The sequence below is a fragment of the Gekko japonicus genome, unplaced genomic scaffold (genome assembly GCF_001447785.1).
Source record: "Gekko japonicus isolate JY-2015 unplaced genomic scaffold, Gekko_japonicus_V1.1 scaffold358, whole genome shotgun sequence".
Lineage (NCBI taxonomy): Eukaryota > Metazoa > Chordata > Lepidosauria > Squamata > Gekkonidae > Gekko > Gekko japonicus.
Window position 1 is genome coordinate 124,427 of NW_015161962.1, and position 17,879 is coordinate 142,305.

At 58.8% G+C, this 17,879-nt stretch overlaps 1 protein-coding gene across 1 annotated transcript; it reads left to right on the top strand.

Annotated features, from left to right (window-relative positions):
* Positions 1–197: 197 nt before the first annotated feature.
* LOC107126061 (dnaJ homolog subfamily A member 1-like) lies at positions 198–7,833 on the top strand. Its single transcript, XM_015429559.1, has 8 exons — positions 198–266; positions 1,788–1,940; positions 2,039–2,231; positions 3,855–3,959; positions 4,660–4,887; positions 5,685–5,915; positions 6,514–6,614; positions 6,954–7,833. Exons 2-8 carry the CDS (start codon positions 1,809–1,811, stop codon positions 7,176–7,178), a joined length of 1,215 nt encoding a protein of 404 aa, XP_015285045.1. The 5' UTR covers positions 198–266; positions 1,788–1,808; the 3' UTR covers positions 7,179–7,833.
* The last annotated feature ends 10,046 nt before the right edge of the window (positions 7,834–17,879 follow it).

Below are 17,879 nucleotides of genomic sequence, written 5' to 3' on the forward strand. Positions count from 1 at the left end.
TCAAGACTTTGTTCTGCCCCAGCCCGAGGGGGGGGGGGAGAGGAGCGGGCGCACCTTTCTTGTGGTCCTGAGAGGCAGCCTCCCCGTGGCTTGTGTTTACCAGTCCCTCCCTCCCTCCCTAGCATCATCCGCAGGGGGGTGGAGAGGGCAGGTGGGGTTTTGTGTTTGCGGCTTGCCCTGCTTCTCAGATCAGAGGCGGCCTGTGCCCGGTGAGTGGTTTCACTCCCTGCCTGAGAAAGCTGAGCCTGGGCTCCGTTTAGCAACGTGTGAGTTGAAACTTTCCTGCCGGGTCCCCCGGAGGGTTTCTGCAAGCGGCTGAGCAGTTTCCATGGGAGTCCGGGCTGGGGGGGTGGAGGGGATGGGACGCCCAGTGCTTTGCAGGATCAGGCCTTCAGCCCGTTGTGTCACGCTGTCACAAGGGAGTTCCCTGGGCCTCCCCTTTGCAAAACAGCTGGCAGACTAGAGGGATGACTGTTGTTGACGTTTATTCGTCATCTTGGATCTGTCGCGCATCCCAAGTGCTGGTTACTGTCTGTGAGGAATTTTAAGTGGCAGTGATGGATCTGGAGGTGGCTGGAATGATGTCGCTGGGTGCCTGACGCAGCCTTCCTCGTGGCCGGAGATTGCTGGAAATTGGGGGCTCTGCGTGCAGCCTCATTCCTGGCCCTGCGGAGCAGGCCTGCTGCCCCAGGCTGGGTGGAGTGCGGAGTCTGCCCTGCGGCCTTGGCCGGGTTGTAGGTTGGGCAGGGCTCGCTGCAGAGAGGGAGGCAGGGCCAGGTGCCGCCTTGAGCCTGCTTCTCACTGAGGATCCCGCAGGACATCACGGTGGGGAGAGCGGCCTTGTCCAATCCCCTCCTCCCCGGCTGATCTGGACTTGCGGCCCAGGGAAGGGGCAGAGACAGCCTGTGGCCCTGTTTCCAGGGCGGTGCCGGAGAATTGCCTAGAGGACCAGAGGAACACTGAAGGGAAAGTCTGCCTGTGGCAGTGCTGGGCCAGGAGGGTGGCTGCACTGGGACACGTGGTGAGGTGGAGGGGCCCGCCGCCTTTGAGGGGGAGATGGCGGTGGAAGGGCAAGGAGGGGCCTGGATCTGCACTGGGCCCGGCAGAGGGGGGGTGGAGGGCAGGGTGTGCGCTGGCTGGCCTCCTGCTCTTCTGGCAGGTGCCCCTCTGCCACGGCCTCTCTCGCACTCGGTGCCCTGCAGGGCTTCCCGGGGAGGCGGGCGGGCAGACACGCTCACTCATCCTGTGAGGCAGCTGGGGTAATAAGCATCCTCACCGCCTGACACACCCTCCTGTTGGCCTGGAAGGCGCCGCCTGACGCCAACCCACTCCACGGCTCTTAATTAGGCGGCCTGTTGGGCTGGGCGGCGGGTCCTCTGGGGCTGGACGTGGCTTCTGCCTGGCTGTCTTCAGTGAGGGCCTGCCGGAGGTTGGAGCTGGATGTGTGTGGGGGGGAGAGTGTCCTCGTGGCTGGCCTTGGCCCCAGAGAGGGGCTCTGCAAGACCTCCATCCTGTGGCGGGAGGCTCCGAAGGGGCGCTTCCCTCAAGTGGGAGTGAACCCCGTGTTGGAGGCTCTCTTCCAAAGCAGACCAGGGGCCTCACTTGAACTTGAGTGGCTGTTCTGGAAGGACTGGCAGTTGCGTCTTTAGGGAAAGGGGGGCTCTGCTGCCTGGGGGCGGGTTTGGAGGGGGGGCCGGGGTGAGGCAGCGCTCCAAGCCCCCGGCTCCAGGTTGCTCATCTCTCAATCGCCTGCCCCTTGCCCCCCCCCCCCCCCCCCCCCCCAGCAGTGGACTGGCTGACGAGGGAAGATGGTGAAGGAAACTGGCTACTATGACTTGCTGGGGGTCAAGCCCTGTGCCACCATAGAAGAAATCAAGCGGGCCTACCGGCGGCTGGCACTGAGATACCACCCGGACAAGAACCCCAGTGAGGGGGAGCGAGTAGGTACCAAGCAAGGACTTGGGGAGGGGGGGATTCGGCGGGCCAGGCCCGTTAACGGCTGCCTCTCTCTCTCTCCCCCCCCTCCCCTGCTCTCCAGTTCAAGCAGATTTCCCAGGCCTACGAGGTGCTGTCCGACCCCCAGAAGAGGTCGCTGTATGACCGCGGTGGGGAGCGGGCCATGAAGGAAGGAGGCGTGGGGGGCAGAGGAGGCTTTGGCCCCCCCATGGATATCTTTGACCTGTTCTTTGGCGGAGGGGCCCGCATGCACGGGCCCCGGGTGGAGCGGAGAGGTACTGCCGAGGGCGCAAAGGGGAGGCTTGGGGTTTCTTTGTGTGTGTGTATGTGTGTGCGCCCCCCTGTGCCTGGAAGTCATGGCGACCTCTGGCGACTCCTACCGGGGCATAGAGGGCGTTTGGAGAGATGGCTGGATCGCCTCCCTCTGCCTCCCGGCCCTGGTGTTCATTGGAGGTCTCCCACGGTCTGGGTCCTCGCCCGGGTGGGCCCGGCTGAGCTTCCGCGATCCGCCGAGGCTTATCCAGGTCAGGGCCGGGGGAGGCGGCCTCCGTCTTGAGCGCTTCCACCTGCTCTCCTGCGGAGGCTGTTGGGGCAGGACGGGAACCAGCCCTGCCTGTTTCCTCACCTCTTTGACTGCCGCACATCCAGCTGAGTCATCTCTGGGGATGGCTCCTTGCCCTGCAGACAGCAGCTGGGTGGGTGGGGAGGGGAGGGGTGCCGGCAAGTGCTGACCTCACCATTCTGGAGCCACTCTTCTCCAGCCAGCTGGAGCAGAATGCGGGGTGTGCCCTCCAGAGGGCGGGCCTTGGGGCAGGCCGCTCTGCTTGGTCCGGGGCCAGGGGTGAGACCTTCGGGGGCCGGCCCCAGTTGCAGGTGCCGTCATGGCTCCCTGGCTCCCTGGACCTTCCTCCCCCACCACTCCGGAGCCACTGGCTCCTCGCTGGCTTTATCTCCTGTGCGACTTGCCGGGATAACTCCGGAGGACGGGTGTCTTTGCGCCTCCTGGCGGTTTTGCCCCCCTGCCTTCGGGTTCACTGGGCTGACTCTCTCCCCCGGAGCCCTTCTTCGCCCCTGGTGACCTTTTCCCTCCATGGGAGAAACCTGCACTCAGGCGGAGGTGGGCAGTGCTCTTCAGCCCTGGCTTTGGAGGAGTCTCGTACTGTTTTTTCTAGCCCCCCCCCCTTCAGTTTGTTAGCACTTGTGTCCGTTGGGGTCCTTCCCACTGTCTCTCCGGACTTTGTCCTTTATCCTCACAGCAGCCTTCCGAGGTAGACTAGGCTGAGAGGAGGCGGCTCCCTCTAGGCCAGAAGGCGGATTGTGGACCACTCCACAAGGGGCCAGCTGGGAACTGGGCGGCCCTCAGCCCTTTGGATGCCCTGAAGGAATGGGTGCCGATTTAGGCTCATGTCCCGCTTCCACGACTCCAGACAGCCGGGGTCTGGTCTCCTTGCTTTGTAAGGAGTGTAAAACTCTACGACGGCCACGGAGATTCTCCTTCTTGAAGAAGAGAGGGAGGGATCCAAGGGCCACACAGTGGTTAGTGTTATATCAGCCTAAGATCTGGGAGAGCCGGATTCCAGTCCTTGCTGCCGAGCCCTGAGAGCCTCCGCCACTCTTCACAGGGCTGCTGGGAGGATAAAGGGAGGGGTGTGTGGAGGCCGAGGCGTGCCACCCCAAGCTCCTGAGAAGGAGGGTGGGGGTGACAATGTCCTCGATAGGAGGCAAGCTGGGAGAGCGGGTCAGGCCAGGCGGGACGGGCACATTCCTCCCCTGGGCCGGACCGCTGGTGTGAGCCTCTGGGCTGAGCAGGGACGGGAGCTGGGCCCCCCGCGTCCAGTGAGTCCCGTTAGCAAGGGGCGGGAAGCGTCAGCTTAGTTTCCCTTTCTGCTGTCTCTCAGGGAAGACGACTGTGCATCAGCTGCCCGTGACCCTGGAGGACTTGTACAGTGGGGCCACGAGGAAGCTGTCCCTGCAAAAGAACGTCATCTGTCGGAGCTGCAGCGGTAAGTGAGGAGGGCTGAGAGGAGGGGGGGGCCTTGGGAGCCACATGTGGCTCTTTCACACATATTGTGTGGATCCTGGAAGGCTCCCCATCTATTTGCATTCTTTGTTTCTCTCTCTCCCTCTTCCTTGCTCCCTCCCCCATTTATTTGCTTTCTTTCCACCTTTTTCTCTCTTCCTTCCTTCCCCCATCTAGTTGCTTTTTTTGCTTTTCTCTCTCTCTTTCCATCTCTCTCTTTCTCTCTCTCAGACAAGGAAATATCATCAGCAAACAAACATCAACATCTCTTTTTACCCCTTTTGTTTTTATTTTTGCCAGTCTCGTTTAATGTTAATGAAAAGCAAATGTGCATATTTTTCAGTAAAATCATGTGTGTAATATTAGTTCATGTCTCGTGGCTCTCAAACATCTGACGTTTATTCTGTGTCACTGTTACGTGAAGCAAGCGTGGCCACCCCTGCCTGCAAGGCTGTGGGGCCTGCCTTCTCTTTCTCCAGCGTGGGGCAGAGAGGTGGAGCCACAGCGACCGTCCTGTTCCCTGGCCACGAGGAGTGCTCCGGAGCCTCTGGCCAGACGTGTGTTGCCCGCACGTGTCTCCAAGTAGTGTTCAGGCAGCTTCCCCAGTAGGAGCGCTTGTCACTCCTTTGGAGCCCAGATTGCTGGTTTCTTCTAGGCCTCTGGAATGTGTTGGTCTTTTTCAGGCCGCGGAGGAAGGGAAGGCCTCGACACGCGGTGCCCCAAGTGCCACGGCTCTGGCGTGGAGGTCATTGTTCACCAGCTGGCGCCCAACGTGGTGCACCACATCCAGACGATGTGTCCGCAGTGCCAGGGGCATGGGGAGTGGATGCGGCCCCTGGACCGCTGCCTGGCCTGCAACGGGAGGAAGGTGGTCCGGGAGAAGAAGGCCCTCAGCGTCCACCTGGACAGAGGTGAGCAAGCCCCCATGGGCTCCGGAGGCCCCCTCTCGGTCCGCTGTCTCACGGTGGTCGCAGGAAATAAAAAGCCCTCCCAACCCCCCGCGCTACCGTTGCTCCCTCCTGCTTTTCTTAAGAATCAGACCAGTGCCCTAAAATCCCCTTGGTGGTGGCCCCCGTGGCCGGCTTTCTCGGTGCCCCCAGGCAGCCGGCCGGCCCGGGCACATCTCTTCTGAGCCACGTCTGCTCATTCAGGGGCACCTGCTGGCTTGGCTGCCAGACCCACAGCCCCCTTGGGGGTTACGAAGGGCAGACGCATTCTGTGGGATCCGCAAGAGGCAGGCAGAAACTGGCTGGATGACCCCAGAGGGAGCCCCTGCTGCCGTAACTCTGACAAGAGCTGTCCTTGAAAGAGAGCCGTTTCTGTCAGAGCTCTCTCAGCCCCCCCCCCCCCCCCCCCCCCCCCCCCCCCCCCCCACCTCCTTCTAGGAGCCAGTCTGCTGTCGTGGTTAAGTGCGCGGACTCTAATCTGGGAGAGCCGGGTTTGATTCCCCCACTCCTCCACTTGCACCTGGCTGGATGACCTTGGGCAAGCCATAGTTCTGATAAGAGCTGTTCTTGAAAAAGAGCTCTCTCAGCCCCACCCCCCTCACAGGGTGTCTGTCTGTTTGTTGTGGGGAGGGGAAGGGAGAGGAGTTTGTAAGCCGTTCCGAGACTCCTTTGGGTAGTGAAGGGCCATGGGGTATGAATCCAATCTCCTCCTCCTCCTCTTCTTCTTCTAAATGAAAACAAAAACAAACACATCCCCCCAGGCATGGCCGACCGGCAGAAGATCACTTTCCACCAGGAAGGGGATCAAGGGCCGGGCCTGGAGCCGGGAGACATTGTCATCGTCCTCGACCAGAAGGAGCACCCGGTCTTCCAGCGCCGTGGCAACGATCTGATTGTCAAGAAGGAGATCGACCTGGTGGACGCCCTCTGTGGCTGCAAGACGGTCATCCATACCCTCGATAACCGGAGGCTGCTCGTCACCTCCCGGCCAGGTGGGCAAGGCGGGTCCTTTGGTCCCAGGCCTTTGGCCGTGGGAAAGGGGGTGCTTGGAGCAGGGGGGGGGGTAGGTTGGGTGGTCCCCTGAGAGAAGCCGGGCCTGGGGGGGTCTCAAGGATCCACTTCTGCTCCACCTTCAACAAGCGGCCGTGCAAAAGAGCTCCCTCGGGTGGCAGCAGAGGCTGGGGGAGGCACCGGCCACGGCAGCGGGGGGGGGGAGCTCTTGAAGACCGTGTCAGATGGGGCGGCAGAGACCCAGAGAGACCGACAAGATTCTGGAGGGTGGGGTGGGAGGGTACGAGGAGTTCTGCCTTCGTCAGACCGGCAAAGGAAGCTTTGGCTGCGGGGAGTGAATGAATCCCCAGGGAAGTCTTGTCCGCCCTTGAGGTCGCTTCTGGACCCGCGTTCGGCTGGAGCTCTTGAGCGGCCCCAAATGATTCTTCGGGCGTGGATGTTTGGGGGGGGGGTCTCCCGGCTGGTTCGCGTGGCAAGACGTGGCGCTGGTCCCTCGGGCTGGCGTAGAGGCACGGAACGGGTAAGGTTGTGCCGTGGGGTGGCACGGGAACTCATCCTGGGCTTTGTCCTGCCCCGCAGGAGCCATCATCAAGCCCGGAGACATCAAGTGCATCCCCAACGAAGGGATGCCCGTCTACCGGAGCCCCGCCCAGAAGGGGAAGCTCATCATCCAGTTCAAGGTATTGTAACACTGTGCGGGCCTTGCGAGTGCCTCTCCATGCAGAAGGCGGGTGCTGGAGCCCAGGCCATCCCCCCCCCCCGTGGTCTTGGCCCCATACAGAACGCCATCCTCCCTTCCCCCGGGGGTGTGTGTGTGTGTGATTGCCTGGTGGCTGGGGAAGGCGGGCGGGCAGGTGAACAGGGCCGGGTCCCTGACTTAGTGGCTGCCGCAGAGCAGGCTGGGGTCAGGCGGGAGGGAGGAGGAGAAGGAGGGCTTTGTACTCTGGGAGCAGGGGGGAGGATGCCCCCCCCCCGGAAGACCCGACCCCTGAGGGCGCCTCGTCCTTCCTCCGGCCCAGGTGAAGTTCCCGGAGCCCGGCTGGCTCCCCACCCACCAGCTCCGTCAGTTCCAGGCCTTCTTCCCACGCCGCGAGGAGGTCATGGCCACGGAAGACACGGAAGAGGTGGAGCTGCGGGAGTACTTCCCCCACCTGGACCACGGGCGGCACTTCACCGGGGAGGCCTACCGGGAGGATGAGTGTGAGGATCCCGTGCGCCACAACGTCCAGTGCCAGACGTCGTAGCCCCCCGGGCTGAGCCGCCTCCCCCCCAACGTGCAGCCGGAGGACGGAAAAGTGATTGCCGCTGCGCCATTCCCCACCCGCACCCCCCTGCCGGGGGTGGTCCCTCGGCCGCCTCGACCAGAACGTGCCTTGGGGGTCCCACCCGGAGCAGCACAGCTCCCGCCGTGTCTGTCCTCTGCTGTGGTTCGTCGTCATTCCTGCCCAGCTCTGCTCTCCTCCCCACCCTCCTCGGAGGTGGTGTGCCTGGCGGAGGAGGAGGGCCAGTCTGGACACCTTGAGTCGCTGGAGCGGGTGGGAGCCTTGCCTTGCCCAGGCAGAGGGAGCCCAGCACCTGACCGAGAGGGTCGCCTGGACTGAAGTGCCTTCGTGTGGCCCGGCTGGAGGCGGGGAGGGGCCCAGCGCCTCTGCTGCTGCCCTGCTGATCTGCTGCTGCTGCTGCTGCTGCTGTTCCCGGACTGGCTCAGGGACCGCTGCCCACCCGCCTGGCGTCCCTTGGGCCTTTTGGCCCTTTTCCCGTGGCTCAGCAGGTGGGAGGCGGGGGCGGGGTGGCTTCTGAGGCAGAAGCGGGTGTGCCTCCCCGTGAAGCTCCACCTCCTGGGGCCTCTGCCCAGTAGCCGCGGTCTCCTTCGGTGGCCACCTGTCCTGCTAGGACCCCCCCCCCCCCGGGCTCTCCAACCAAGCGTGCGGACGGCTGAAGAAGAGCTCGTGTCGCCATTCCTCCCCCCACCCCCATTGCGGCCAGCTGAGATTGTGACGCTGGGGACTCTGCACACCTGAAGGGGGCTGGTGCAGGGAGGGGGGAGGGAGCCGTGGGCCGTGGTTGGTGCCCCCGCCACCGGAACGCGACCGGTCCCAGGAGCCTGAGGGAAGAGGATTTTGCCACACTGGCCCGCTTTGGCCACGCGCCTCCCCTCGCTTGGTTGCTTCTGGGGTTGGGGCTGTGCGTAGGCGGGAGGAGGAGGAGAGAATCAGGGCCTGTGAGGATGGGCGGCCGTGGGGAGGGGTTCCCCTGCCTTCTCCACCCACCCCCCTTGCTTGAGCTTTTTGGCCTGCTGTCCCTCTGGTGAGGGTGAAGTTGTGAGCCGTGGCACCCTGTGCAGGGCTTGTGTCCGAGGGGAGGGTGGATTCTCTTGAGGGCTGCTGAGGCAGCTGGAGGGAAGGGGGGACTGACGGACAGACGGGCTTCCCAGCCTCCCAGTTCCGACCCCAAACAGGGTTGCCCTTGCGGGGTGCCTTCTGCAGCACTGGGTGCCAGGCGGTGAAACCGCAAGCCCCGGAGCTGCCCTGCCTCTCCCCCCAGCAGCCTCAGTGGGTCCCCTGACCAGGGTTCCCTCTCGGCTGAGTGGGTGTGAGCCAGCTCACCGTTTTTAAGCCTCCGGCTCACGCGTCTTTGCTTTAGCTCAGGCAGGAGGGCTCCCGAGCCAACTGACCTACTCAGTAGCTAAGTTGCCCACTCACAACGTCTAATGCCAGGAGCTCACAAAGGAGAACTTTTGCTCACGGGGGTGTCTCCGCGGCTTGGAGGGAGCCTGGGCCCTGGCCTGTGCACCTTCGTCTCACTGCCCCCCCCCCCCCCACACGCAGCAGGGCTCCAAAGAAACCACAGACAACGCACACACACCCCGCACTCACACAGTGTGAACAGCCTCCCGGGTGGTTTTCCTATAAGCGGCACTTTGGGGGGGGGGCTCCCCCCCCCGGTGTCTCGCGTGAGGCTCAGCTGCCTCTGGATCAGCGGAGGGTGGTAGCTTCGAGTGGCCGTGGGAATGAATCTTCAGTTGGGAAAGGAGCAGAACGTGGAATCCAGCCCAGTCTTCTCAGACTGGGCCCGGGTGGGAAGGAGGCGCTTGGCTTTGTGAGGTGGGGGGGCGGGGCCATGGGTGGGGGTGGGGGGCTCCAGTCCTGACTTGGGGTGAGGGTTGGGGATCTGCTGGCCTGGGCAGAAGGGTGGGAGCCACAGGGGGCCTGTCTCCTTCCTGCCGGAGCCCCGCACGACACGTGCTCCTCCTCGGGCTGGTTTCCCTGGCTTTGCCGAAGGGGCTGAGCTCCCCTCCGGGCTTTGCGCGGGCAGAGGGGCGTGGCCACGGGGTGGGCCTCATGGGCTGCCGCAGTCAGAAGCATCCACGGTTCTTCGCGTTCCTTCAGGTGGGTCTGCGACGGAGTCCTCCGTTGGTCCTCCAACTGGGGGAGGGTGGTTGTTTCTTAAAGCAAAACACTCATGCTGTGGGAAACAGGGAAAAGCAAGCCAAGGTTGGTGGGGAGCGCTAGACACATGGGGGGGGGGGAGTGTGAATCTCTCCAGCAGGAGGAGCCACAAAGAAAGCCCCTTGGCTTGCCTGGGGGTGGCTCTGAGCCCCTCTTCTGGCCTCGGTTTAGAAATGCAGCAAGGTCCCCCCCCCCCGTGGAGTCAAGCCTTCCCGCGGACGCTGCCCCAAGAGACGGAGGCAGGTGGCTCCCAACAGGCATGGCTCAGCCTGGCCTCTTCTCTCCCCCCACCCCGGCATCCCTGCCCAAATGGAGTGCGGCCCCCTCCCCCCGTTCTCCCCTGAGCACCGACAGCACCTGGGTTCTGTTCCCTTCTCGGATCTCAAGGTAGCTGAGATGCTGAAGCTCTGTCTCTCAGGACCACGAGAAGAGCCCTCTAGTCCGCCCTCCTGTCTCACATGGGGGCCAGCCAGTCCCTCTGGAGGGCCTTTCCCTGATGCTGCCTCCCAGCTCTGGGAGTGGCAGGTTGGCCGCCTGTGAAAGTGGAGGTTCCCTTGAGTCACCGTGGCTAGCAGCCACTGATCGGTCTTCTCCTCCGTGAGTCTGTCTAATCCCCATTTAAAGCCGTCTGTGCCTGTGGCCGTCACTACATGGCAGCAAATCCCATGTTTGAATCGCTCATGGTTTGAAGAAGTATTTCCTCATGTCCCATCCGGGATCTGCTGCCCATCCGCTTCGTTGGGTGCCCTCAAGTCCTAGTATTTGGGGGGGAGGGGAGTTCTCTCGGTCAGCCTTCTCTGCCCGGGGTGTGCTTTCATACGCCTCTATCGGTCTCCCCTGGGCCAGCCTTTATTCCAGCAGAGAAGTCCCAGGCTCTGTAGCCTTTCCTTACAGGAGAGGTGTTTCAACCCCTTAAGCGTCTTGGTTGCCCCCCTCGCTACTTCTTCCAGCTCAGCAGTGACCAGAGCAGCACACCGGACTCCACGTGAGGCTACCCCATGGCTCTAGTCGGGGACTGTCTTTTTCTTCTCCGCCCCTTTCTTAATAATAGCCCCAGGATGGAGTTTGCTTTTGTCGCTGCTGCCACATGCTGGGTCAATGTTTTCATCAAGCTATTTACTATGATCTCTTTCAGCCAGTTCAGAAACCATCGGCATTGATAATCAGTTAGGATTTTTTGTTTTGGTGTGCAACACCTGGCCAGTGTTCCCACTGAGTTAAGCTGAGTTAATGTGAGCCAGCTCACAGTTTTTTAGCCTCCAGCTCACACATTTTTCTCTCAGCTCGGGAAGGAAGGCTCCAGAGCCAACTGACTGATGCCGTAGCCGCTCACTCATAATAACGTTAATGCCAGTGACTCACACGGTAGAATTATGGCTCACGAGGCTCCACAGCTTGAAGGGAGCATTACGTTGGGACCCACTGAATTTCTTTTGCCGTGTTGTCGCCTGCTCGTCCGGTTCAGGTACGTTTCAGGAGTGTGCCTCACCAGGGGACTCTTGTCGGGTCTGAAGGTGCTGCCGGACTCCAGTCTTGCTCACCTGATTGGTGGCGGTCCTCCTGGTGCTCTTCACAGGCATCCTTGGTCTTCAGCATCCTGAATGATTTGGTGTCATTTGCAGACTTGGCTATACTAAACACAGCCACAACCCCATTCCAAACCAGGCAGGAACAAACTCAGCACCGGTCCTGACCCCTGAAGGGGCCCGCTGGCCACCCTTGAGAGAGAGAGAGAGCTTCCCCCGTTACACCTGTCACTTGAGGGGTCTTTGGCGAGGGGCCTTGTCCAGAACAGGCCGGGTTCCTGCTGTCTGCTGACTCCTCCTTCTCCACATGCCTGTGAGCCTCTGGAAACTCCCAAGGTTGGGGCAAGGCAGGATCTCCCGGAGGCCATGCTGGTTGGTCCCTCAGCTGGGCTTGACAGTTCTCTCTCTCCGTTCACTCACTTGGTGAATCTTGGGATATTGGTGCCTTGGCGTGTGTGTGGCAATGCCCAGGAAGGGCCACGTGTGTGGTGTTCTGTGATTCCCCGGGAAGAACTGTTTGGGTGGCTTGGCTTCAGCCCTCTGCGGATCTTGACCTTAGGGCTGTGAAGGCGCGTGGCTGGGGAATCATTCGTCTGCAGGAACCTGGAGAGTGAGAGCCAGACCAGTGGGGAGAGGGCTTCTTCGGTGGTGTCTCCCCTCCTCATAGTGACCCAGACTAGAATAATTCCCACCGAGGAGATCCTGAACTGGCTTGATTTGCATAATAGGGGATGGCTGCAGAATCCAGAATTTGGCTCTTCTGCAAAATACACCACAGTCACGTGCTTGACTGGAGCAGCAGATTAGGTTCCGAGACCGGCGGAGGTGGGTATTGCCAGGGGAACAAGGGGCTGGTATTTTTCCTGGGCACTTCCTAGGGAGCGGCTTGCCTGGCACACTTGGAATGTGCTTCCCAGGTCCAGTACATCCACCTCCCCCCCCCCCCAAGTGCCTGGGTAGCGACACTTGGCTGCCTGGCCAGTGCTGACCGTGGGGAGCCGCCTCCTTCCCAGCAGCAGCAGGGGTGTCCCCCCTGGGGGCCGAGTGCCTGGCCCTTCCCCATCCATTGTGAAGGGCTATTCTGGACATGAGGAGGAACCTCTGGATAGTTGCAGCAGTCAGACACGGTTTGCCCACCTCTGTAACTTCTACAGGGGTGCTCCTTTTGGGGTTGAGTCTCCCAAGAGGGTGGCAGCTTACGGGAAGGCTTCCATCTGACTCTCGCAGCCCCTCCTTTGAAATCTGGCCTATGCTGCTAGAGGCAGTGGCTCAGTGGAAGAGCCTCTGCCTGGCACGCAGGAGGACCCAGGTTCAATCCCCAGAGGCATCTCTTCGCCAGGCAGCAGGTGATGTGAGAGGCCTCAGGACTGGCAGTCAATGCTCCCTCTAAGCTGTGGAGTTCTGTGAGCAAAAATTCTACTCTGTGAGCGACTGGCAATAAAGTTGTGGGCTGGCAATTGGGCTACTGCATAGTTTGCTCTGGAGCTCTCCTTCCTGAGCTGAGACAAAAATGTGTGAGCCGGAGGCTAAAAAACGATGACCTAACTCACACTAGCTCAGCTGAGAGGGAACACTGGTCAGGACAGGGAGTCGTTTGTCACCTTCCTTCACAGAATCACGCTGGACTCGTTGTGGACCTTGGGATGTCCTTGGTTGGGGGACCAAAACCCTTTCATTTGGCCCTTGTGGGTGATCCAGAATGTTGGGAGAAATTATGCTGCACCTTGACGGGCAAAGCTGCTTGGTCTCTGGAGTTGTGGGTGACAGACACAGAGAGAGAGAAAGCTGGGGAAGGAGGGGGGGGCCTTCCACCGGAGGCTGTGTTTGGGGCCAGCAGTGCAGCGTGTCGGGGGGGGGGGGGGGTTTCAGTGCTGCTGTCCTCAGGGGCTTGTTTGTGTATCTGATCAGGCACTGGAGCTGGGAGATGGTCGCCATCCCGAAGATACTCTTTTGATATAAAATCTTTTTTGCTTTGGGTTCTTGGTGACGTGGGGAACTTTTTGTGCAATGGTGGTTTAAGGTGTAGAGTAAATCTGTGTATGGGTCTCTAGGCATTGCTAGAGGTGGTGTAAGAGATGTGGGAGTAAAAGTGGGTCACGGCCTGTTTATAGAGCTGCCAGCCCCCAGGTGAGTCTGGGAGATTTCCTGCAATTGCAGCTGACCTCCACAAAGCAGAGATCAGTACCCCCCCCCCCCGGAGAAAAGGGCTGCCTCGGAGGGTAGACTCTGTGGTGTTGCGGCCCTCTGTGTTCCCTCCCCAAATCTCCCGGTTTCTCACCCGGAGGTGGCAACCCTAGGGGCTATTTAGGGGTGGTTGTTTTTTTAGGTGGCTTCATTTTCAGGCTTTTAAGGTGAGGCCCAACTGAGGCTGTGTGAAGTCAAGAGGCTTGTTTATATGCACAGGAAGGGGGAAGAAGACCCTCCGGCACCACTTTTAATTTATTTTTAAATGTCAACTCTGCATATCTTTGGGAAATACTTTCTACACAAAATTAAAAATGGACCTGTGCCCAAGGGCTCTGTGTGGGTGCGGTTCTTTGGGGAAAAGGGGTGGGGGGTGGGAATTCCCCCCAGCCACACACCCCCACCCACCCCCGAGATCTTCTGCTCCCATTCGGGCCGCAGGCTTCTCTCACGGCAAGTGGGCGCTGGGGGAGCCCAGGGCGCAGGGGTGACCCGCAATGCCCCTCACGGCCTCTGGAGGGCGGTGTCGGCTCAGCCAAGGGGGCTGCGGTGGTGGGGGGGGGGAAGAGTTGCTCGTCCTGGATGGCCTCCGCCCCCTCCGAAGGCATCGCTTGGGCGGGGGAAAAAAAACACCCCCGCCCCCCGCGCGCTTAGGCGCTGCTTCCACCTTGCTGAGCAGCTGAGCGCCGAGCGGGCGGCCCTTCTCTGGCCGGGCTCGAGGCGGTGCTCTCCGCGCGGGACGGCGCGCTCTCGGCTCGGGCACAGAGGGACTCCACAACTGTGTGAGCTTTTCTGGCTTCTGCATCCCGCACACACACACACACACTGCTATCCAGAAGTGTATCCCCCATCTAGTATGCTGCAATTACTTTTGTTACCCAGATGTAGAACTTTGCATTTATCCTTGTTGAATTGTATCTTGTTCGCATCTTGTTGAATTCTACCTCTGCTGCTGTGTCCACCGCTCCTCCCAGTGTGGTGTCATCTGCAAATGTAATGAGCAGCCCCTCCACTGTCTCATCCAGATGTCCACTCATAAAAATATCTTCCCCGGACAGAGGCCGAACTGACTGGCCTGTGAGTTTCCTGGGTCCTCCCTCCTCCCTTTTGTAGAGGTTGGGGGGTAACATTGGCCCCCCCTCCTCCACATCCAGTTTTGGCCTCTCTGCACCATTCAAGGAGCTGGCCTGGCCTTTCAAAGCCCTCCATGCTTTGGGACCAACTTACCTACACCCTTTATGAGCCTGCCTGACCTCTGGGGTCATCTTCAGGGGCCTTGCTTCCGGCGCCCCCCCCCCACCTCCCGAGGTCAGATGGGCGGCAACCCAGGAGAGGGCTTTCTTGGTGGAGGCACCAAACTCTGGGATTCCCCCCCCCCAGGGGGGGTGTTCTCCTGTTCCCTTCTCCCACCAGCCGGTGGAGCTTTTTTTGGTTTCGTGTGGTCCCTACTTATCATAGAACGTTCAGAGTTGGAACTGGGACCTTGCCGGTCATCTAGTCCAACCCCCTGCCCTCTCCAGGAGCAGAGCCGAAACACTGCCCTACAACATACCCGAAAGAGGGTCGCCCAGCCTCCGCTTGGAAACCTCCAGCGAAGGAGCACCCACCACCTCCTGAGGCAGACTGTCCCACTGCTCAACCACTCTGACAGTTAGGAAGTCTCACCTGATATTTAGCCGGTGTAATTTCCACCCATTAGATCTAGTCTTGCAATCCAGAGCCAGAGAGAATAGATCCGCTCCATCTTCTACATGACGGCCCTTCAGATACTTGAAGACTGCAATCATGTCCCCTCGAAGCCTTCTCTTTCCCAGGCTAAACAGACCCAACTCTTTCAGTCTTTCCTCCTAAGACTTGGACTTCAACCCTCTCACCATCCTGGTTGCCCTCTTCTGCATACGCTCGTGCTTGTCAACATCCTTCCTAAAATGTGGTGCCCAAAACTGGACACAGGACTCCGGGTGAGGCCCCTGACCGTAGCAGAATAGACCAATTCTTGACCAATGTTCTAATTGTTGTTTTTATGTCGTTGTATGTGTTTTAGCTCTGTTTTTAACTGTTTTAATAATGTGTTTTTGTGGAGGGGGCACAACTGTAAAGCTGGATGTATCACAAGCTGTAGTTAAATAAAATAAGCGGGAATTAAGATTGCTGGGGAAAAGATCAACAACCTCAGATATGCAGACAATACCACTCTAATGGCAGAAAGGGAAGAGGACCTAAAGAGCCTCTTGCTCGGTAAAAGAGGAGAGCGCAAAAGTGGGCTTGAAGCTCAACATCAAAAAAACTATGATCATGGCATCCGGCCCCATCACTCCTTGGCAAATAGAAGGGGAAGTCATGGAAGTAGTGACAGACTTCACGTTCCTGGGATCCCAGATCACCGCAAACTGTGACAGCAGCCATGAAATTAAAAGACGCCTGCTCCTTGGGAGGAAAGCGATGGCGAACCTAAAGGTAAAGGTAAAGGTTCCCTTGCTCAAAAGCCAGTCGAATCCGACTCTAGGGTTGCAGTGCTCATATCCGTTTCAAAGCCGAAGAGCCAGCACTGTCCGAAGACATTTTCGTGGTCATGTGGCCGGCATGACTAAACACCAAGGCGCACGGAACGCTGTTACCTTCCCACCAAAGTGGTACCTATTTATCTACTTGCAATTTCTTGCTTTCAAACTGCTAGGTTGGCAGGAGCTGGAACTAGAGACGGGAGCTCACTCTGTCATGCGGCACCCGGGTCTCAAACTGCTGAACTACCGACCTTCCACAGTCCGCAGTTCAGCGTCTTAACCACTTGAGCCACCGCAGCTCCTGGCGAACCTAAACAGCATGATAAAAAGTAGAGACATGACCCTGCCAACAAATGTCCGCATGGTCAGAGCAATGGTATTCCCAGTAGTCGTGTATGGCTGCGAGAGTTGGACTATAAGGAAGGCCGAGCGCCGAAGAATAGATTCTTTTGAACTATGGTGCTGGAGAAGACTCTTGAGAGTCCCTTGGACTGCAAGAAGATCAAATCAGTCAGTCCTAAAAGAAATCAGCCCTGACTGTCCCCTGGAAGGCCAGAGACCGAAGCTGAAGCTCAAATACTTTGGCCACCCAATGAGAAGGGAGCCCTCACTGGAGAAGACCCTGATGCTGGGAAAGACTGAAGGTCAAAGAAGATGGGGACGGCAAAGGATGAGATGGTTAGACAGTGTCATCGATGCAACGAACATGAAATTGAGCAAACGTCAGAGGATGGCGGAGGACAGGAGGGATCTGGTCCATGGGGTCACGAAGAGTCGGACTCGACTATGTGACTGAACAACAACAACAACTGTAAATGGTCCTTGAGCCTTGGTTTTACGACATATGTTTTCATTTGTTAGCTGCCTTGGTGGCCTTGGTGTGAGAGCAGACAGGCCGGATGCAAATTTCGTCAATAAAAATAATAAGTACCAGCTTCGGCATGATTGTCCTCTGTGGGTTTGGCACCCACCACCACCACCCTGTTGGATCCCCAAGCATCGAGAATAAATCCACGTTTTCAGGAAAAGTAAAATTTATTTCAAAGCGTTGAAGACATACTCAAAACACGTTCTTTGTTAGAACTGGGGCTACACAGTTAGGGCAAGCATAATAAAGGGATTTCAAATAGATACAGGTCCAATGACTATCTTTCCCGCTGGCGGGCTAAGGAAACGGTTGCGCGCCCAGTACATGAGAACCAGGCAGAACATCAGACAAAACACAGGTGCATGAGTCCTGGGAAAATCAACAGGCAAGCATTACAGCATCTTCTCCCCCACACAACCTCCAGCAGTTATCTTTTGCATTCCAAAGCAGGAGCAGGATGATAGAAGCCAAGCCGGGTGTAACTGGGAAAGGCTATGTACACAGAGGTCACAGGAAACAGAATGGCAGCTTGCTGACATACTGCCCTCCTTAAAATACACTTACAACACACCTCCCGGCCTGGGCGGGAGACCTCCCGGGCTGGGCGGGAGACCTCCCGGTTTGTCCGGGAACCTCCTGTGGAAACTGCGGATCAGGTAAGGGGCCCGAATATCCCCTTCTTCCACCCATTCGCGGTGCTGGGGACCGAAATCAACCCATTCGATAAGGTACCAGAGTTTACCACGTTTCACTTTACAATCAAGGATATCAGCAATTTCAAAACGTTCATCCCCTTCCAATATGACAGGCGGAGGAGGAGTAGTCTCTGGTCTCCAAGGAGACGGTCCAGGATCCTTCTTCAATAGACTCATGTGAAAGACAGAATGCAAGGCACGTAAATTCTTAGGCAAAACAACATCAACTGCCACATCATTTATGACTTTACGCACTTTAAACGGGCCTATGAACTTCCATCCCAATTTCCTGCTAGGCCGCAGCATCTTAATGTTCTTGGTCGAGACATACACAAGATCCCCAGGTTTCAGATCAAACCCCACCACCCTACCCTTGTCTGCCTGGGTCTTGTAAGCAGCCTTGGCTGCGTCAAGCGTTTGGCATAGCAGAGGCCATGCATTTCGCAAGGACATACACCATGTATCAGCATCCCCCACAGGACGTTGGCCCATCCCCTCCAGGAAAGGGAGGGGGGGGCTGTCGTAACCAGAGACAGCTTTAAAAAACAGAGGCAATAATTCACACCAATCATTCTGTTGATAATTAGTAAAACAACGCAAGTATTGTTCCAGAGTCTGATTAACCCTTTCCGTTTGTCCGTCGGTTTCAGGGTGATACGCGCTGCTGAGTCCTTGTTCGACCCCTAAAATGGAAAGAAGTTCCCTCCAAAATTTAGAAA

What these genes read in the sequence shown, in the direction of transcription:
- LOC107126061 (XM_015429559.1), top strand. Translation starts at nt 1,809, where the DNA reads ATGGTGAAGGAAACTGGCTACTATGACTTGCTGGGGGTCAAGCCCTGT. An exon ending in CAGCGTCCACCTGGACAGAG is followed by an intron (nt 4,888 to 5,684) that starts GTGAGCAAGCCC and finishes ACATCCCCCCAG; the next exon opens with GCATGGCCGACCGGCAGAAG. An exon ending in AGCTCATCATCCAGTTCAAG is followed by an intron (nt 6,615 to 6,953) that starts GTATTGTAACAC and finishes CCTCCGGCCCAG; the next exon opens with GTGAAGTTCCCGGAGCCCGG.